Source organism: Ruditapes philippinarum, unplaced genomic scaffold (genome assembly GCF_026571515.1).
Source record: "Ruditapes philippinarum isolate M1 unplaced genomic scaffold, ASM2657151v2 ctg686_1_1_1_1, whole genome shotgun sequence".
Classification (NCBI taxonomy): domain Eukaryota; kingdom Metazoa; phylum Mollusca; class Bivalvia; order Venerida; family Veneridae; genus Ruditapes; species Ruditapes philippinarum.
The window spans coordinates 208,636-230,881 of NW_026854763.1; the positions used below are offsets into that span (position 1 = coordinate 208,636).

General features: G+C 34.9%; 1 protein-coding gene across 1 annotated transcript in view; it reads right to left on the minus strand.

Annotated features, from left to right (window-relative positions):
* LOC132740958 (eIF-2-alpha kinase GCN2-like) overlaps nt 1-22,246 on the minus strand; it is a 63,238-nt gene that overhangs the window by 15,029 nt on the left and 25,963 nt on the right. Inside the window, exons 17-29 of the mRNA XM_060729018.1 lie at nt 21,856-22,164; nt 19,870-19,942; nt 13,504-13,581; nt 9,860-9,902; nt 9,355-9,383; nt 7,990-8,179; nt 6,876-6,904; nt 5,622-5,774; nt 5,025-5,261; nt 3,900-4,097; nt 2,245-2,396; nt 1,227-1,293; nt 868-984 (exon numbers count right to left, since the gene is read on the minus strand). Coding sequence (XP_060585001.1) covers nt 868-984; nt 1,227-1,293; nt 2,245-2,396; nt 3,900-4,097; nt 5,025-5,261; nt 5,622-5,774; nt 6,876-6,904; nt 7,990-8,179; nt 9,355-9,383; nt 9,860-9,902; nt 13,504-13,581; nt 19,870-19,942; nt 21,856-22,164 — 1,675 coding nt within the window. The remainder of the gene's footprint in view (nt 1-867; nt 985-1,226; nt 1,294-2,244; nt 2,397-3,899; nt 4,098-5,024; nt 5,262-5,621; nt 5,775-6,875; nt 6,905-7,989; nt 8,180-9,354; nt 9,384-9,859; nt 9,903-13,503; nt 13,582-19,869; nt 19,943-21,855; nt 22,165-22,246) is intronic.

Consider the following 22,246-nt stretch of genomic DNA (forward strand, 5'->3'; position numbering starts at 1 on the left):
TTTTGAGTCCCTAAACCCAGCTGAAAATCCAGTTTTGGCCCATTTCAATTGTCACATGTATGTATTCTCTCTATATATGACTTCAATGTTTTATTTCTGTACAGAACAAATATACAGTCAAATATAAATTTCATTCACATACGGAACAAATTATGAATTAAAAACATATATAAAGTATATGTTTATCTAACACAATTCCTGCCTACCAATCACAAAGGAATGGTAAATGTGTCTGACTGGCCATCTAAAGTTTGCTAGATGCAGGGGTTCAAACCTTGTCGGACAATACAAAAAACTTAACACTTTCCCGCTATTGCTCAATACTGGTGGGTTGCAGGAACGGATTCTAGATTGTGTCTATAAGCTCATAGGGACCTACACAATCAAACTAAAATAAATTTTGTTTAAACTAAAGGAATATGCAAATCAAACAATATTTGTCAAGGCCATCTAGGAGTCAAGTTGCATTAATTCAAATGACTAATATTCAGAGGGTTAACTTGTTGTTTCAAAGACTGTAGACAACACAGACAAGATTGAAAGTGAGTTCCATGTCATATACACCTTTCCAGCTTTGCTGATGGATTAAGATATGTGCTGCTTTGTCTATTATTTCAGGCACAAGTGGGTACTCAATTAGAACCACCAACCTTCTGTAAGCTGGCTGAATAAAAATGATGAAGACACCATTGTATTTGTAGTCAAATAGTATAGTATAACCATTAAACCAAATTGAGAACCACCTTAAAAAAAAAAAAAAAAAAAAACCCCCCCCCCCCCCCAAAAAAAAAACAACCCAACAACAGCAGCAATCTAATAAAACAACAAATCTAAAATAAAAGACAATTATGAATGAAAAATGTGTACCTTTATTTCAGTAAGTGTAGTTATAGCTTGTTGATGTTTATCCTCAGGTATTCCATAGTGTAATAAAACTGCCTTCACTAATGATGAATGATTCAGTTTTATGTAGTAATTTCTTTGCTACAACATAGAAAATAAATAAATGTTATCATTTTAGCAAAACAAAAGCAAAACATTATTGCGCATCTGTTAAAAATTCTACAAAAATTCTACAAAAGAAATTCTATGTTAAAAAGGCAATAACTCCAAGTTGTTATACACAAAGTTTAGATAAGTGGTGTTTTTCTTATAAAAATATATACTGTAACTTAAAAAAAACACTCATCCTTTGTTTAGTAATAATAATATATGAATACAAGTACCTGCAATGGTGGAAATTCGTTTATGATGTCTTGAACAATAACTAACACCTCTGCATCAGGAATTAAGCTGAAATGTTTACATAGGTGTCATATAATAATAATCATAACAACAATAATAACAACTAGAACTGCCACTGTCATGGCTTGAATACCCCCGCATACCACCAGTCAGAAGCTTTTTTTTAAGTCAAGGCCCCTGTGACCTTGAACTTTGACCCAGTGACCTCAAAATCAATAGGGGTCATCTACTAATCACGACTAACCTCCATGCCAAATATGAAGACTGTGGGTCAAAGGAATCTCAAGTTATTGGGCAGACAAGCTTTGTTTTAGTCAAGGCCCCTGTGACCTTGACCTTTGACCCAGTGACCTCAAAATCAATAGGGGTCATTTACTAATCAGGACTAACCTCCATGCCAAATATGAAGACTGTGGGTCAAAGGAATCTCAAGTTATTGGGCGGACAAGGTTTTTTTAGTCAAAGCCCCTGTGACCTTGACCTTTGACCCAGTGACCTCAAAATCAATAGGGGTCATCTACTAATCATGACTAACCTCCATGCCAAATATGAAGACTGTGGGCCAAAGGAATCTCAAGTTATTGGGCGGACAAGCTTTTTAAAGTCAAGGCCCCTGTGACCTTGACCTTTGATCCAGTGACCCCAAAATCAATAGGGGTCATCTACTAATCATGACTAACCTCCATGCCAAATATGAAGACTGTTGGCCAAAGGAATCTCAAGTTATTTGGCGGACAAGGAAAAACCGGCAGACGGGGAGATGTCCGGACGGACAAGCTGATTCCAGTATACCCCCCCTTACAACTTCGTGGGGGGGGGGGGGGGTGGTATAATAATAAAATTTAACACTGCAGTGTACTATCTTCTTTTCTTTATTTCATTTAAATAACTTTAAATGAGACTAAATGTAATTCTGTATAAATATCTTTATGAAGAACATTTTTATTCAGATATTTTGTGATCCCATAATTCTTACAAACAGAAATCATATCATCTTACCACAAAGGGTTTGCAGTAACTATATCAAACGCACACTCTATTAATTCTTTCGGATGAAATCCACAGACTTTCTTCCTCCTGTATACCCGGTCTATACAGTATCTCTTTATGTAGCTAGTACTGGTCCGAGTTATAAAACGAGCAAACGGTACCTGAAAATTAAATATCATAAAATTTTTTATAACATCAGTATATTTATTTTTAGATGATTGGGTTTTATGTCGCACCCACATAGTTGAAGTCAAATGGCGATTTGCTAGCTTTACTGGTGTAGGTGCCACCTCTGTCTATTATTTCAAGTAGAACCAACAACGTTTCATAAGTCAGCTGGCTAGCTTCCTCACATGAAAAAAAAATCCAAAATCCCTGTTTGGAAATCGAATCCACGGTGATGTTAGACAAGTGGTTTGAAGTCAACAACCTCAGCCACTTAGCTACAGACAGCTGATGTCTTTAATAGAGTGTAATTTAGCATACAACAACATTTTATATTAAGCCCTGATGTCTTTAATAGAGTGTAATTTAGCATACAACAACATTTTATATTATTACCCCTCACTTTTTTCGTAATGTTAATTTCCCATAGGCCTCTGGGAGTTATTTTTACTGTTAATGCAAGTGTACCACGTGACTAAGAATTTTGTACTGTTACATAGGTAACAGTATTTTTAACAGTATAAAATTTGGTCATGTGGTCTATTTTCTAAATAAAATGAAATAAAATGGCCGCCATTTTTTCTCGATTCATTCTTATTTTCGACGTTAAACCCTGATAGGACATCAATTTCTTCTCTGGAGTAACTATGACACCCATAAAATTTAGTTGTTTGCACCCTGGTGTGCTTTTCGCGTATAAAATATCTTTTTGTTGAATAGTCAAAAGTTAACATCCGTTTTCAACGGAAGTAATTGCAATGTAAATAATTATGTGTCAAACTGGAACATGCAGACGATTTAAGCATGCCACAAAGGATTTTTTAACAATTTTAATCAGTGAAACGTTACAGATATGGTGGACAGACATAGGATATCATCGTTATTTTGTCAAATACCATGTGAAGAATATTCTGGAAACAGAAGGATCCGATTTCACAGATCATAACCTTATAAATGGGTTAGTGTTTTGTTTTCTAAATAAAACCTAGCTTATTGTATGTTTATGATTTGTAGATATCATCACTTGCTTAAAGAATAAAAGAAAAAGAAAACTTCTCAAGAAGGCCTAAAGTACACTTAAAACTTAAAAGGTAAGAACAGTTAAGTTATTGTTACTCTTGGTTTATTTTTGTTACAGTTAGATTTAGTTGACAATTTCAGATCATCACAGTATTTTTGTTCGGGGTAATAAAATAAATAACACATGGGTTTGTGAGTAACAGTAAAAATATCATCCCTCGTAAAAATACTGTTACCCTCGGCTACGCCTTGGGTAACAGTATTTTCCTTGGGATGATATTTTTACTGTTACCCACAAACCCATGTGTTATTTATATATTAAGCCCTGATGTCTTTAATAGAGTGTAATTTAGCATACAACAACATTCTATATTAAGAAATTTAAAAGATAGATTCTACTAGATTCTTGGAAAAGTGTTATGAATTTAAGTTCTAAATTAGATCATTTACTACAAATTAAAATACAGCAAATGACTCACTCTGAGATCGAAAGGTAGACCGACTAGTCTCCCGCTGTCATCCATGAGGCTAGCAAAATGGTCGATTTTTTCGTAGAGATTTTGTCGTGGCATGAGTAGTGGAGTGTTAAGTTTGATGGCACCATGACGCTGAAACACTTTTTCTAGAGTATCACTCACAAGTTGCTGCGTGAGTGAAGCTTTCATTGAGATACTGCCCTGAAAATCATATTGATATATTAACATGTGAACATACAGAACTTTTTAATTCTACAGAAAATTTGTTATCAAATTGTTTGATTAAACATCGGAAGCGTTCTTTGATATTTTAGGAACAGCGTAATAATTTCCAAGTTATGTGCAATTAAGGACAAATTTTACAGTACTTTTCACCATATTTCTACTGTGTTACTAATGCAATACAGGCTATTTTTGTAAATTTTAACCTTTTTTTGGTAATTTACATTGGTTGTAAGTGCTGTTTGCAATTTGTAAATTATTTTCTTTGTTCACTAAACAATATTTGTTTTTTTAATACATTTTCAAAATTTTCATGAAAATTAGTATGAATCTGGAAAGTAAATATCACTTAAAAGGAATTAATGAAATTAAGTCCTTTTCATTTCTACATCTTCCCCAAAAAAACAAGCAGCAGCAGAAAGATTATTCAGTATTATACAGCATGTCAACATCAACAAATATATAAATTTATTACCCATCCAGATTGTTTTCCCCATTTTGATTCGATATTGATTTGCCGAAAGAAATTGATATTACCGAGCCAGACAGGTAAATATACAAATCAAATTTCCCCTTTGGATACCCCACATTGGAAACAACATGCGCTGAGACGATGCACATATTGTTCCATGTTGCGCTCCAGTGACATCATTTTGCAGTGAAGGGGTATCCTAAAGGGGATCTTATTTCAACGTTTCATTTGAAACAGCAATGACTTATTTTTAAATCGTCTTACTCCTACCAGCTTGGGTGATATAAAATCTTGGCAGGTAATATATCCACATACATCACTCCAAAACCAAATTAACATCTACTGCTTGTGACAGCGATGACATAGTTATATTAGCAAGATAAAATACAATAAATAATAAGGTAGCACTACAATATCCATGACGACCAACCTACCTTATGCATATCGCTGTCATAAACATGGTCATCAGCTAGACTGACGGTCTGAGTGAAAAGCGCACTGATCATACGGTGGTACGATTTACTCTGCGGGTCAGCTATGGCCGATCTCAACACTTCATTTAACTCCGCCTCCTCCATCTTTGACGGGGGTATATGGTCAGATTTTAAAAGTTCCTTCGATGTCGGTCTTTCATTGTAATCATGATTCAGCAGCCAGCGAAGGATGTGACACTGTAAAATTATAAAACAAAAATATCTCAATTCTATTCTTTAATTAGAAAATAAAGTAATGATAACTTTAGAGATACTAAATCTTTTTACAAAAAACATGACTGTCCCTGTTCAGTTCTTTTTTTTTTTTGGTTTGATTTTATGTCATGCTAAGATATTATAGATCATATGCCGATATGCTAGCTTTACTGCTTGTGGAAGACCTCAGGTGCCCCTCCCTCTGTGCATTATTTCAGGCACAAACGGGCAGTAGAACCACTGACGTTCTGTAAGCTAGCCAGACAGATTTCTCACATGAAATAATGTGAACCAGTTTAGATAGATTATCATGACACCCCTAATAAAAACAGTAAAAATTACCTGGTTTTCCATCCCAATCTGGTCGAAATCATCGGGAAAAATAATTTCAGGTGATCTTAATTCCCCCAGTATTTTCACCCTCTCCATTCCTGTCTGTAATGGTTTGTAGCACATCTCGAAGAAGATAACCCCTAAACTGTAAATATCTACTTTCTGAAACAATAAATAAAGTGTAGTTTTGACAAGATTTAGCTTCTATCTCTTTCTAACTGGAATTAAATTTTGGTTGATTTTATAGAGGATATTGAATGAGTGTAAGTTTAATACTGAATGTATTGAACAAGTTGAATAAAATTATATTATTTTAATAATTATTCTATTCAATGAGTTCAATAAATTTAGTAATTATCTTACACAAATTTAATATTCTTTTCATCACATACCAAAAATAAAGACCGTTTGAAGTAATAAAGAAACATTTTTCATTGACGCACCTATAGTATAACGCTAGCATTTAGCTACGTTTATATAATGCAAATGGCGTCACGTCAAAATATATGCATGGCCGAGCAATATCATTTTTACGGAGTCGCAAAAGCAGCACGGGTGTGTGATAAATTAGGTTAAGGAACAAACAAAATATCTGGATAATTGAAACATTTAAAGAAATAAACTGGTGGTAGTGGGAGTTGTAAGCCACACTGAATTCACCAGAGCACAGTTCAAGCACTGCATCGTTCCTGGACAGGCTGTCAAGCATTTTACCAGATATAGATGCCTTCACGTTTGCAAGGAACTGATTTGATAACATCATGCGAGAGCAGAGGTACAGTGTGAATGACCGCCCATAGAAAGAAACTCTTAAAGTGACACTGTCCAAGAATGGAACCCAGGCCTAATCCACAGTCCAATGCTTTACCTACTGAACTACCTGGATGGTTGGAACAAAAATACCAGAACTTACAAGACTTTTTTAACTAAGTTAGATTGGATCTCAATGCCAGACTGTGTGACATTCATACAAGGGGTTAATAATACATTAATGCCACACAAACCCCATTTAATATTTGTTTTATTTCCCCAAACATTAAAGTAAGAAAAGAGTCCTGAAAATCCTGAAAGTCCGGAAAAAAATTTGGATAGGGCAACATTTATGGATCACAGCCCCACAATAATACTCAGCCTTACAAGATAGACTTAAAAGGTATCCAGTAGGGAACCTAACAGAATGGGGAGAGAGTGAAGACAGCATCAAAGGCAGGGCATGGGAGTTGGGATTTCTGTTGACTTAATTTGTAACAAAAAGCAACATACCTGACTGTAAGTACCTCTGTTCTGTTTAATCATTCATTTCGTGGAACTGACATATAAGCTATACCAACCACGACCTGTAAGTCCCCATGACTACGCCGAGCCGTGAAGAATGTCGACTGTTATCTCCAGCATCCGAGGCATTCATCGCGATGGCATCTTCATCTATTAAAATATTCTTAAAATATATTAGTAAAATACATTTGATAAAGTTTTCTAATTTGAATTCTGAAATTGCCTTAATTAAAGAATTTGGTAAATGTTGTTGTTGTTGTTGTTTTAAGAGAAATTAATGAAATTACATGTAAAAGTCACAGGGTGAGAAAAATATGCAGCCTGACCGAGACTCGAACCCGGGACCCTCGGAATACCCTTCCTCGGCTCTACCGACTGAGCTATCCGGCCACTTACACATCATATCCCCTAATTAGTGAACATTTCTGAACCGTGACATACTCCCCTGCTTTATTGAAATTCGTCCTCGAATTTCACAGAGTTACAGAGCAATATGAATTAAACTCTGAGCTATATGCAGTCACGGCGCCACGTTGGGCGCCAAATGTCACAGGGTGAGAAAAATGTGCAGCCTGACCGAGACTCGAACCCGGGACCCTTGGAATACCTTTCCGCGTCTCTACCGACTGAGCTATCTGGCCGCTTACACATCATCTCCCCTAATTAGTGAACAGTTCTGAACCGTGACATAAAGTAATATTGCATAGTGTCAGCAAAAAAAGTTCCATTACTAAAACTTTAAATTGTCAAAAAAAACCCTGAAAACTTTAGTATGATTTTCTTCATGACTGAAATTCAGGAAAATACCTGAAAGAATTCACCCATGTTCTTCTTTTGTTTCAAAGTATATAAGACATGCAAGATGTATGTAATTATTCTAAAAATTGATTGGTGAATAAATAATTATATGGAAACTGTACAATTCAAAAAAGTCAATTTATAGTCTTCAGATACATGTAGACTAAAATACTTATTACTTTCATTATTCAAATTAATTGCGTTTAATAGGGCTTTTCTTGTAGTTTTTCTCAGCCTGTTGGCAGCAACTGATTCTACCCATGTGACCAGTGCAGACCACAATCAGCAGGAATGAGTTACTTACAACATATCCAAACAATGATGAATGGTTTTGTCAATACTAAAAGATGGACAAGTTTATTTAGCATAGAAAGGGTTACTGTTATTACCTTTGATATAACGTCTGATGTGGCTAGACCAAAGTCACCTATTTTAACATGATCATTGGAGTCTAAGAATATGTTGACTGGCTTTAAATCCCTATGTATCATACCCTACAAATAAAACATGATAAATTTTACTTCAAAGTTTGAGAAAATATCCATAAACATTTCAAATCCTAAGAATTTGATTGGATCTCAATAATATTGATCTGTTTACATGATCCTTTGACATAAATGTGCATTTAAAAAAACAAACATAAAAAACCCTGGTCTTTCAACATGAACACAAATCAAATCATTTTTACAGAATACCAAAACATACTGCAGCTATTCAAAACATTTTTTTTCTTCTTTATTTCGCCCAGTTCCATTTTAATGGATGCAAGTTAAATTTCCAGCTTTCCTTAGTTACCTCTCAATACTTCACTTGAAGCACAACCTGGCACCTTGAAAAAACAGCAGAAAGCTATCTCAAATAAGAAATTAGTGTTTATGGCATAATTTAATCCCACAGGTAAGAGTTGTAAGTGATTTGAAATCAGTGACCTTAATCACCTGACTATAGAGGTCAATGGTTACATAATGAGTCATACTGACAAGGTTAGGGTCACCTAGTGACTTCTTTGCTTTTATCAGTAGAGAAGGACCATATAGGTGCCCTTAACCCTTTGCCTGCTGGTGGTCACAGAATCTACCCATACCACCAATCTTATAATTAGAATTAGACAGGTCAGGGATCTATGCATATTTTATTTGCAAATTTTCAGATCATTCCCCCGCCTCTTTTTCCAGAATCACCATTTTTATTGAGCAAAATAACCTATAAATGAACAGAATTGCAATGTTTTTCACTCCATTCGGGCTATGAATCGCACAAAAATTGAATTTCAATTCTGAGCATATTTCTTTATTATCCTTTGCAAATTTTTGCATTTTAAGTGCTTCACTTGATTAATGTACCAACTTTAAATAATATGAGCCGCGTCATGACAAAACCAACATAATGTGTTTGTGACCAGCATGGATCAAGACCAACCTGCGGATCAGGGCAGTCTGATCAGGATCCATGCTGTTCGCTTACAAACCCTATAACAAGTAGAGAAACTGATAGCAAACAGCATGGATCCTGATCAGACTGCGCGGATGCGCAGGCTGGTCTGGATCCATGCTGGTTGCAAACGCATTATGTTGGTTTTGTCGTGACGCGGCTCATATGTGTTTTAGGTTTTTTAGACCTCAGTGGAGTTCCTTTAAAACTAACATTCTTTTTGTACATATAACATTACCTCTGTACACATGTCTCCTTCACAACTTCCTACATAAAAAGGATATTGAATGAGTGTAGGTTTAATTGTTTTCATTTTTTTCTTTCTTTCTAATTGTTTTATTCAAAGAGTTCAATAAACTTAGTATTGAATCTACACAAGTTTAATATTCTATTTATCACGTATTCAAAAAGAGAATGGTTTACAGTAAGAACGAGTCTTTTTTCACTGACGCGCCTATAGTGTAGCGCAAACATTAACGCTTTTAACGCTATGTTAAAATGACGTCATGTCAAAATTTTAATACACTAGTGTAATATCGTTTTTCATTAATGGCTTTATTACACTCCTTTGCCGCAGTTTATTTTGAAAAACTTGCTATATTATTGCATCCAGCTCTCCGTGAGGAATTATGATCGTACCTGCCGTCGCACTTCATAAGAATTCGCACGACCCCTTCCACTTATCTCGTTGAATCTAACTCACTACCTGACTCCATGTATCTATCTAAAGTGTACCTAAGTACCTTGCATCCTTGTCTCTTGGTGCCATTTTTCACAGTATTCCATCTGGAAGTAAAGAAATCAACACTTTGAATGCGAGCAGTACAGAGTAAATTCGGTTTGGATTTATGTTAAGTCTCAGACTAACTCTATACTGAACAACCAATTTAGGCATTTTGACTTCCGGTCTGCGGTTGCCGGCACAATACTAAACTCTCTGAGTATCCAGTCTATACATTCTAGTTAACGGTTAAGAAAAATTTGTTCAACATGATAATAACAGCAACAAATTTAGAGCAGTTTATTCACATTAGAAAAACTAACAAGAAATATTATAACAAATAACAAAGTTAAACATTAATGAACCAGTCAAACCAACAAAAATGACAACAGGACAAATTAATTACACAACATTAGCAGGATTAGTGAAAGCAATACAAAAATATTAAACAAATTTAGCAGGCTAAGGGAAAGCTTTTACAAGTTTAAAATACAAATTAAGCAGTGTAACAGAAAGAAGGGCAAGTATGTTACACAAATTTAGCAGGCACAATTTAGCAGACAAAGGGAAAGCAGTAGAAGTTTATTATGTAACTTTAGCCAAGGAAAAACAGGGACAAAGGGAAAACAATAGAAGTTTATTGCATAAATTTAGCAAAGGGAAAACAGGGCACAAATTTAGCAGACAAAGGAAAAGCAGTAGAAGGTTATTACACAAATTTAGCAAATGAAAACAGGGCACAAATTTAGCAGACAAAGGAAAACAGTAGAAGGTTATTACATAAATTTAGCCAAGGAAAACAGGGACAAAGGGAAAGCAATAGAAGTTTATTGCATAAATTTAGCAAAGGGAAAACAGGGCACAAATTTAGCAGACAAAGGAAAAGCAGTAGAAGTTTATTTCACAAATTTAGCAAATGAAAACAGGGCACAAATTTAGCAGTGAAAGGGAAACAGTAGAAGGTTATTACATAAATTTAGCCAAGGAAAACAGGGACAAAGGGAAAGCAATAGAAGTTTATTGCATAAATTTAGCAAAGGGACAAGAATTTGTAACAGTTACCAACGCCCCCGCCTCAGGGAAGTTTTATATGAAGCATAAAATCAATGCTAGATCTGCAAATGCACCAATAAATTTATTAAAGAAATAAAATGAAACACTGAATTTAAAAATCTATCATGTTAAGCTTTGACCTCTAAGTGTGACCTTGACATTGGAGGTAGGGACACTGGTGTTACGCAAGACATATCATCTTATCATTGTGACTATTTGTGCCAAGAATTTTCAAAATCCCTTGATCTATGAAGAAGTTATGGACGGGACACAAAATATACCATATAACAGACTCTGTTATTTTGACCTGTAAGTTCACCTTGACCTTGGAGGTAGGGGTGCAGGTGTTGTACTTGACATATCGTCTTATTATTGTGACTATTTGTGCCAAGTTATTTCAAAATCCCTTGAACTATGAATAAGTTCTACATTGGACACAATAATATACCCTTTAAAAGACTATGTTAACTTTTGACCTCAAAATGTGACCTTGACCTTGGAGGTAGGGATGCTGGTGTTGCGCATGACACATTGTCTTATTATAGTGACTATTTGTGCCAAATATTTTCAAAATCCTTTGATATAAGAAAAAGTTATGGACCAGACACAATATATACTCTATAACAGACTATGTTAATCTTTGAACTCCAAGTGTGACCTTGACCTTGGAGGTTGGTGACCGATTGTTGCGCATGACACATCATCTCATTATTGTGAACAATTGTGGCAAGTATTAACAAAATCCCTTCAAAGATAAGAAAGTTATAGACCGGACACGAGATATACCCTCAAATAGACAGTGTTGACCTTGAATGAGCAAGTGTGACCTTGACCCTGGAAGTAGAGGTCTGGTTGTTGCACATGACACATCGTCTTATTATAACAAACATTTGTGCCAAGTTATTTCAGATTCCTTCAATAAATGACAAAGTTATGGACCGGACACGAAATATACCCTGTAACAGACTATGTTAATCTTTGACCTCCAAGTGTGACCTTGACCTTGAAGGTAGGTGACTGGTTGTTTCGCATGACACATCTTCTAATTATTGTGAACAATTGTGGCAAGTATTTATAAAATCCCTTCAAAGATAAAAAAGTTATGGACCGGACACGACATATACCCTCAAATAGACAATGTTGACCTTGAATGAGCAAGTGCGACCTTGACCCTGGAGGTAGGGGTCTGGTTGTTGCGCATGACACATCATCTTATTATAACAAACATTTGTGCCAAGTAATTTCAGATTCCTTCAATAAATGACAAAGTTATGGACCGGACATGAAAGTGTGACAGACGGACATACCAAAATTTGATGTTTATGAGGCAAATGAGCTCATAAACACCACCTGGACCAACGTCCATAAGCAAAATAAGCTCATAAAAACAAAAAAAATAGCTCTTAATTTGAATTTTATGAGTTTATGTTCTTTATTTAACTACGGAATGAAACTCATAATAATCAAATGTTGGCTCGGACAGACGGACGGAAAGACGGACAGACGGACGGAGCCTATTTCTATATCCCCCTTTTTTCTTCGAAAAGGCGGGGGACAAAAACAGGGCACAAATTTAGCAGACAAAGGAAAACAGTAGAAGGTTATTACATAAATTTAGCCAAGGAAAACAGGGACAAAGGGAAAGCAATAGAAGTTTATTGCATAAATTTAGCAAAGGGACAACAGGGCACAAATATAGCAGAGAAAGGGAAAGCAATAGAAGTTTATTACACTAATTTAGCAAAGGGTAAAACACTGGGCACAAATTTAGCAGACAAAGAAAAAGCAGTAAAAGTTTGTTACATAAATTAAGCCAAAGAAAACAGGGCACAAATTAAGCAGACAAAAGGAAAGCATTAAAAGTTTATTACATAAATTTAGCAAAGGAAAAACAGGGCACAAATTTAGCAGACAAAAGGAAAGCATTAAAAGTTTATTACATAAATTTAGCAAAGGAAAAACAGGGCACAAATTTAGCAGTGAAAGGGAAAGCAATAGAAGTTTATTACACTAATTTAGCAAATGAAAACAGGGCACAAATTTAGCAGACAAAGGAAAAACAGTAAAAAGTTTATTACTTATTACATAAACTAAGCAAATGAAAAAAGGGCAAAAATTAAGCAGACAAAGGGAAAGCAGTAGAAGTTTATTACACAAATTTAGCCAATGGAAAACAGGGACAAAGGGAAAGCAATAAAAGTTTATTAAACAAATTTAGCCAATGGAAAACAGGGCACAAATAAAGCAGACAAAGGAAAAGCAGTAGAGAATTTTTTACACAAATTTAGCCAAGGAAAAACAGGACAAACATTTAACAGACAAAGAGATAGCTGTAGAAGTTTATTACACAAAATTAGCCAAGGAAAAACTGGGACAAAGGGAAGGCAGTAGAAGTTTATAACACTATTTTAGCAAAGGGAAAACAGGGCACTCATTTAGCAGAGAATATGAAAGCAGTAGAAGTTTATTACACAATTTAACCATGGAAAAACAAGGCACAAATTTAGCAGACAAGTGAAAAGCAGTAGAAGTGTTATTGCACTAATTTAGCAGAGAAATGAAAAACAGTAAAAGTCTTTAACAAGTTGGACAATGAATAATATCTCAACAAACCTGTATGTAAAGATACCGTTTTGGCTCAGGTGTAACAGTTTGGCACTCAGATTCATTTTTCTTCTGTTCATCATTTACCTACAAAATTATTCATAAAATTCCTATTTCTGAAAATAACAAGAGCAAAAAATTCATAATAATTTAATGGTCTTCTTTTCAGTTTTGAAGTAATGAAAGTCTAGTGTAAATCAACACCTCCACATTTAGCATATATATGATATTTTGCATACATTTCTTCCTTATGTTGTAAAAAAATGGGTCAAAGACAGAAAAGGCCGGGTTGCATATGTATACAAAATATCATGAGGCTGTGATGTTACGAAAAAAATTTTCCATTGACCCATTAATGTCGAAAATTTAATTCAGTAGGTAAACAGGAAGTGGATTAGCTACACACCTAAAATCGAATCCCACAGTATGGGACCATGTGTCAATGCTGTATGCCAAATATCAAGAGGCTGTGATTAGTAGTTTCTGGGAAAATGTTACAAAAATTTCCTACCATTGACCATTAATGTGAACAGGAAGTGGATGAGCTGCAGACTTGAAATCGAATCCCACAGTATGGGACCATGTGTCAATGCTGCATGCCAAATATCAAGAGGCCTGTGATAAGTAGTTGCTGAGAAAACTGTTACGAAAATTCCTACCATTGACCAGTTTAATGTCAAAAAATCTAACTTATTTAACTAAGTGAATAAACAGGAAGTGGATGAGCGACAGACCTGAAATCAAATCCCACGGGTATGGGACAATGTGTCAATGCTGTATGCCACAAATATCAAGAGACTGTGATAAGTAGTTGTCTGAGAAAACTGTTACGAAAATTTTCCTACATTGACCATTAATGTTAAAAAAATCTAACTAATTTAACTAAGTGGATAAACAGGAAATGGATGAGCGAACAGACCTGAAATAAAATCCCACAGTATGGGACCATGTGTCAATGCTGTATGCCAAATATCAAGAGGCTGTGATAAGTAGTTGCTGAGAAAACTGTTACGAAAATTTCCTACCATTGACTATTAATGTCAAAAAATCTAACTAATTTAACTAAGTGGATAAACAGGAAGTGGATGAGCGACAGACCTTGAAATCAAATCCACAGTATGGGACCATGTGTCAATGCTGTATGCCAAATATCAAGATGGCTGTGATAAGTAGTTGCTGAGAAAACTGTTACGAAAAAATTTCCTACCATTGACCATTAATGTCAAAAAATCTAACTAATTTAACTAAGTGGATAAACAGGAAGTGGATGAGCGACAGACCTGAAATCTGAATCCCACCGTATGGGACAATGTGTCAATGCTGTATGCCCAAATATCAAGAGGCTGTGATAAGTAGTTGCTGAGAAAACTGTTACGAAAATTTCCTACCATTGACCATTAATGTTTGAAAAATCTAACTAATTTAACTAAGTGGATAAACAGGAAGTGGATGAGCGACAGACCTGAAATCAAATCCCACAGTATGGACCATGTGTCAATGCTGTATGCCAAATATTCAAAGGCTGTGATAAGTAGTTGCTGAGAGAAAACTGTTACGAAAAATATTCCTAGCATTGACCATTAATTGTCGAAAAATCTAACTAATTTAACTAAGTGGATAAACAGGAAGTGGATGAGCGACAGACCTGAAATCAAATCCCACAGTATGGGACCATGTGTCAATGCTGTATGCCAAATATCAAGAGGCTTTGTGATAAGTAGTTGCTGAGAAAACTGTTACGAAAATTTTCCCCTAGCATTGACCATTAATGTCGAAAAAAAATCTAACTAATTTTAACTAAGTGGATAAACAGGAAGTGGTATGAGCGACAGACCTGAAATCATAATTCCCACAGTATGGGACCAGTGTCCAATGCTGTATGCCAAATATCAAGAGGTTGTGATAAGTAGTTGATGAGAAAACTGTTACGAAAAATTCCCTAGCTATTGACCATTAATGTTCGAAAAATCTAACTAATTTAACTAAGTGGATAAACAGGAAGTGGCCTATGAGCGACAGACCTGAAATCAAATCCCACAGTATGGACCATGTGTTCAATGCTGTATGCCAAAATATCAAGAGGCTGTGATAAGAAGTTGCTGAGAAAAACTGTTACGAAAGTTTTTTTCCCCGCCGCCCCGCCCGGACGCCCGCCCGCCCGCCGCCCCCAACATTCAACCATACTATAAACCCGGATTTGCACCAGTGCAACCCGGCCCAATAATGACAAAAATTAATTAATAATGCTAAATATCATCAGTTTTGTTTTTGTTTTGTTTTTTTAATGGAAATTTAGTTGATTTTAAACGCTTCAATTAGAAATTAATAAATACATTGTTTGCTTGGTTTTAATGCAAGTTTTTACATACTTTTAGTCATATCTTGCCAGTCGGTCCACCTGAATGGCTTTCCAGAGTAACAAAAAACTAGAACTGTGTCAAAAGGACACGGATTCCCCAACTGACAACATATATATGGTATATAATGAAAAAATCAACAAAGGGCCATAACTCTGTCAAATTTGGTCGCAGCAGATATTCCTTCCTTTACTACCATATACACATTAAGGTTGTTCATACCTGGAAGTTTAAGCAAAATCTGCCATTCGGTTTAAGAGGAGTTGCGTTCACAAAATTTCTATATGGTATATAGTGAAAAAATCAACAAAGGGCCACAATTCTGTTAAATTTGGTCACAGCAAAAATTCCTTCCTTTACTACCATCTACACATTAAGGTTGTTCATCCCTGGAAGTTTAAGCAAAATCTGCCATCCGGTTTAAGAGGAGTTGCGTTCACAAAATTTCTACATAGTATATAGAGAAACAAGAGCCACCGCCGGGCGGGGGCAATGCTCGACTTTTTACTTTCTCTATAAGCAAACAAAGAAATGTTTGAACAAAATCAAAAACGTTTCCTTTTTATAAAATTAATCTGTCTGTCTTGTCACATAAGTTTTGTCTATATATTTTGTATATATAAATATACTAATTAATATATATATATATAGAAACACGCAATTCTATAAATAGAAACTTCTATAAATAGAAACTTCTATAAATAGAAACATGCAATTCTATAAATAGATACACATGGTTGACACGTGGTGGTGTCTTGTGGTGGTGTCACGTGGTGGAGTCACGTGGTGGAGCCACATGGTTGTGTCATGTGGTGGTGTCCCGTGGTAAAGTCACGTGGTGGAGTCAGATGGTGGAGTCAGATGGCGGAGTCACGTGGTGGAGTCATGTGGTGGAGTCACGTGGTGGAGTCACTTGGTAAAGTGACTTGGTGGAGTCACGTGGTGGAGTCACGTTGTGGTATTACATGGTAGAGCCACGTGGTAGAGTCACGTGGTGGTGTCACGTGGTAGAGTCATGTGGTGAAGTGACGTGGTGGTGTCACGTGGTAAAGTCACATGGTAGAGCCATGTGGTGAAGTCACGCGGTGGTGTCACGTGGTTGAGTAACTTGGTGACATGTGGTGGTGACACATGGTGGTGTCATGTAGTGAAGTCACGTGGTGATGATGATATGGTGGTGTCATGTAGTGAAGTCATGTGGTTATGATGATATACAGTCTAACTTGCCCATGCGACCACGTGTATTAAGCGACTTATGTCTTAAACGACCACTTTAAATTCCTCCCGATCATTTTCTCTCTATATCTTTAATGTATTAAGCGACTTTTGCTCAACGCGACCAGCGACCGCTAATTAGTCACCTAATTGAGATAAAGCTTTTCACTAAACGACCACTTTTACCTGTCAAGTAATTGTGTTTTTAGAGAACGCCGCCTTGTAATGTGACAAGTATGTCAACAATCAAAACACAACAAATAAACGTGTGAAAATTTCTATTTCCCAAACCGGTTTAGCGTATGCAAATGAAGTACACCTAAAAGTATGGCTGTGCTATTAATATCTGTGGTATTTACGTCAACATTGATTGGCAGCATGTGATCAAAGGGAAACTAATCCTACATACATGCTCAATTAAATCCAATATGGCCGCCATTTTAACCAATACTTATGGCATGTTACTGTAAGTATACGCGTGACGTGTATTATCCAATAATATCGGATAAACAATGCAACGCTCCGCCCCTATTGAGATGGTGAATACGCTTGGCTTGTTGACATATAGACTGCATTGAATTGACCTTGAACTTGATCAGCAGTTAAATTTATCGTAACAATTAGATGTAGTTTGTTCAGTATTTCGAATGAAAAAATGCACAACAGAAAACATCTTCACTATTAGGGTTTTCATGTTGGAGACAAGGAAAAACAACGAAGAAGTTAACAAATTCTAGAAAAAAATGTCAAACATGTACGTAATGGATCAAAACTGTTTTGCACCTCGTTTTGTCAATAAATATCAGAAAGTTATTTTTTACATTTGCATCCATTTAGATTATCGGAGCGTACTAATTATTCAACATTTATATAAAAATGAAGTTAAAAAGCATTCCTACCGCATAAGAAAGATGTCATTTATAAATTTTGACTTTTATATCATGCTGACTGTCTTAAGAGACCGTTTCATTAAGCGACCGTTTTTGGTGTTTCCCTTGGGCGGTCGTTTAACACACGTTTGACTGTATATATATACAGTAAACTCCGCTTATAACAAACTCATTGGTACATTCAAAATCTGTTCCTTATATCTGGAGTTCCTTGTAAGCATATAGCGAATTAGTTCCTTGTATCAGGAGTTTTTATAGCGAACAGATTTACATATAATGAACTGATTGTTAACCATCGTCCGCCATTTTGAAGAGCATTTGATTAAGAATAATTAGTCATTTATTTCTTTTTTAGACACAATACAGGAGAGCGTTCATTTTGGAATTTGAAAATACTTTGCTATTTCAGTTTTAGTTTTACTCCCTTTCTCAATTTTTCATAAAATATCATATTTTGTTTCTTAAGTCAGTGCTTTTCGTTTTCTTTCAATGAATAAGAATAAACAAGATTTTCCATTTTTCTTCCTTTTTTATTGAATATCTTCTATTATATTTTAAGGGTGACTTTAACTAATGAAATATATAGATTTCTTTTCATTTCAATCAAGCATACTTTGTAGTTTTCTATGGATTATGTTTGCAAGCATGCGTGATTTTGTTGAAAACCGATTATTATTTTACTCGAGCAAAACTATTAAAGAAAAGAAATTATAGAATAAAAGGAATTACCGTTTTATCTTTGTGACAAGAACTCAAGCTAAAAATATCCTAAATAGAAAACTATTACATACTTCTATACAAATTGAATTTCATATACTGAATTACATACAACAATAAACGGTACATTCCGCGAGTTTTATTCCATGCCAATAAAAACGAAAGTTGAAAATGCCGGATATATTTACGAATAGCCGATATTTGGAGTTCCTTATAAAAGTGTAATTTTATGCACTTTTAACTGAATTGGGACTACGAAATGAGTTCCTTATAAGTGATAATTCCTTATAACCGTGTTTGCTATAACCGTATATTTTTATATTAAATAACGAAGGGCAAAATTCGGGCCAAAATAAATTGTTCCTTATAACCGGAAGTTCGCTATAACCGTGTTCGCTATAAGTGAAGTTTACTGTATATACACACACACAAACCAATAAATATATATGGTCATTTAATGCACAAATCTGAGAAATTTCAGTAATTTAACCTTCAAGGTCAAGGTCATTAAAAAGCAAACAACAAGGTCTTGACCTTAAGTATGTTCTGTTATAATATGAAGTTGAAAGCAAAGCTAAAAATCAACAAAGGGTTATAATTCTGTTAAATTTAGTCGCAGCGAAAATTCCTTCCTTTAATACCATCTACACATTAAGGTTGTTCATCCCTGGAAATTTAAGCAAAATCTGCCATCCGGTTAAAGAGGAGTTGCGTTCACAAGATTTCGGGACTTACAGACAGATGTACGGACGGACAGACAGACGTTCTTACCAGAGCTACATTATGGGGTTTTCTTTTGTTATTTCTTTTGTTCTTTTTAACCCCACAATGCAGAAAATAACCCCACAAGAGAAACGGAATGAATGACATCAAAGACATCTATTGTTATGAGAACAATAGACCTAACCCCATAATGTAGCTCTGGTTTGTACGGATGGACAGACAAGTGGAACGCTATATGCACCCCATTTTGTGGGGGCATAAAAAAAAAATCAAAAAAAATCTGGAAACAAAGTGATCCCTCAGAAGCATTAATCACAACAAAATTACATGAAAATTTCAGACCCATTTATTGCCAGTTCACCACAAGTGACAATCTACTAATTCTGCATATTTTAGGTATCAAGCCACAATATGCTTGTATTCTTTTAACTGTAAGACATTTCTTTTTACAACTTTATATGAATTTAACTTACACTTATCAAATCATCAGCACTATCCATATTGTGTTCAAATATGATAACATCTGAAGAGTCTGAACGATCTCCCCTGAATAAAAAAAAATTAAAATATCACAAACGTCATCCCTGAAGTAACTTAAATTTGAAACAATATATTAAAATAATCCCCCTTATATGTTGAAAATTTCCCATAATAACACAAATTATGTTCCCTAAAATTGAAATTTGATCAGTATCAAACTCCTCACAGTGATTACCTCCCGTGGCAGAATTGTAATCACTGCCTTCAAAGACGTCACATGATGATGAAAGTCACATGACGTAACGTCGAAATTCAAATGTAAATTTCGACCGTTACAAAGAAAATCTAACGTTTTTTTCCTCTTTCTGTTTTATTTTTAACTTTTAGTGCCTACGATCGATATAATTTATCAAAAAATTATCAAAAGTATACAAAATAACGAAAAATAAATTCAAAAGCTAAAAAATATAAAATATCAAAATATTGTCTCGGTATAAAATATTCTCATATTTTTAAAATTATTTCTAAATATTCATATTATTTATTTATTTATCCATAAACATTGTTTAATCAATGAGAAAAAACTTAACTGATAGATAAGAGCAGTAAATAAAACAATTTTTGAAAAAATATAATATATCAGAAATTCTGATATATTGGGACCTTGGTGGCAGAGATCTACGCCGAAGAATTAAGGGGAGATCACTGTGTGGAGATTGGATCAGTATCTGGAGTTATCCCCATAAATTCATGAATTATCTCCCCTGCAATAATAAAATTCCCCAAAGATTTTATTTATTTACTTTACATTAAAGAGATGACAATTTGAAATAACCTATAACATATTTTTTTACAAGAAACTACCAAGATCTGTTTATAGATAAAAGTTATGCTAAGATGTCCTGAATCTTAAATGTTTAACAGTCAGAATAATCTAGGTGTCACAATCATTTTTTTTCAATAAATCAGATTGAGACTGCTGCCAAGAGGTTTGTGTTGTACATGTTTACAAGTCTCTAGCTTGTACAATAAAGATTCCATGGCCAATTTCTAAGATGTCCACAATAAGATTTATCTTCTTCCCCTTCGCCAACCCCATTATGAATAATGTATATCATAATAATTAGATGCAGCTTCATACCTATATCAATGTATTGTATCATAGTTTGGAGACCTTTCTGTTGAAAATGTGTCAGGGTTAAATCGTATACATATACATGCACAGTGCGTTAACTGGAGTGCGGGTATTAGTTACCAGAGCCTGCCCATTGATTGGCTCATTTTTGCTGGGGTTTACATATTGTGACGGCAGAGAAAGGGAAAGCGACAGAAATATCATATTCAGATGTTCGTTCATTGGTTCATTTTTGCCGGGGTTTCATATTGTGACAACAGGGAACGTGTTTTTATGTTTGACTATGATACAAAAGAGAAAGAACACCAAAACACTCTGTAATCTGATTAATACTGGGGGGCTATGCCCCCTCGTACAAATCAGATAACCTCGTGTTTCGGTGCTCTTTCTATTACATGTTTTGAAATAATTTCTAATCCCTTATTAATAAGGTATTAAGAGATGGTTAAAGATCCTGTATCTTGTGAGTAAAGTGGTTAACCACACACAGTGAAATTAAATATATGTATATAATTATGCTAATAAAACCATTTTCAAACATCAAAGAATATGTAAAATATGTACTGCAAATATTTGTGATTATAATGTGTAATCATTAAAATACATGTATATGCATTCATTTCTTATTGGAAAATTTGACTCAAACTTTATAGAAAATCAATTTCTAATTACCTCCCTTTATTTACATGAAATGTTAAATTCGGTAATATCTTTATAAATAATGCTTTTTGGAACATATATTATTGATAAATCTTAATTTGAGCATCATATTTATGATTTAAAACCACAAAAAAATTGTGTTACAGGATCTTTAACATGAAACAGAATATGATTTAATGCTTACATATAAGACAAGCCAAAAACATCAGCAAAATCTTCGTCCTCCTCACTTGAACTCTCTATGTCATTGCCATGGTAACCATGTGACTTCGATCTTGAAAACTCGTATGATATATTAAAATCTGCAGAGGGAACATTAATCTGTGGCGCAAACTTTTCCATATCATCTACAAATCCCAGCGAGTCTTTTTGGAAGTTACTTGGAAGCGCAACTTTCTTATAAGACTCGGAATCTTTGGGCGTTTCAGTAAACGAGGATGAGGAGTCACTTTCAGGTGGTTGATCACTCGTCTCAATCCACGAGTTGTAATACCTGGTATTTATAAAAGATAAAATTTGTTGGGTTTAACTCCACACTAACACAGTCAAGGTCATATGGCGACTTTCCAGCTTTT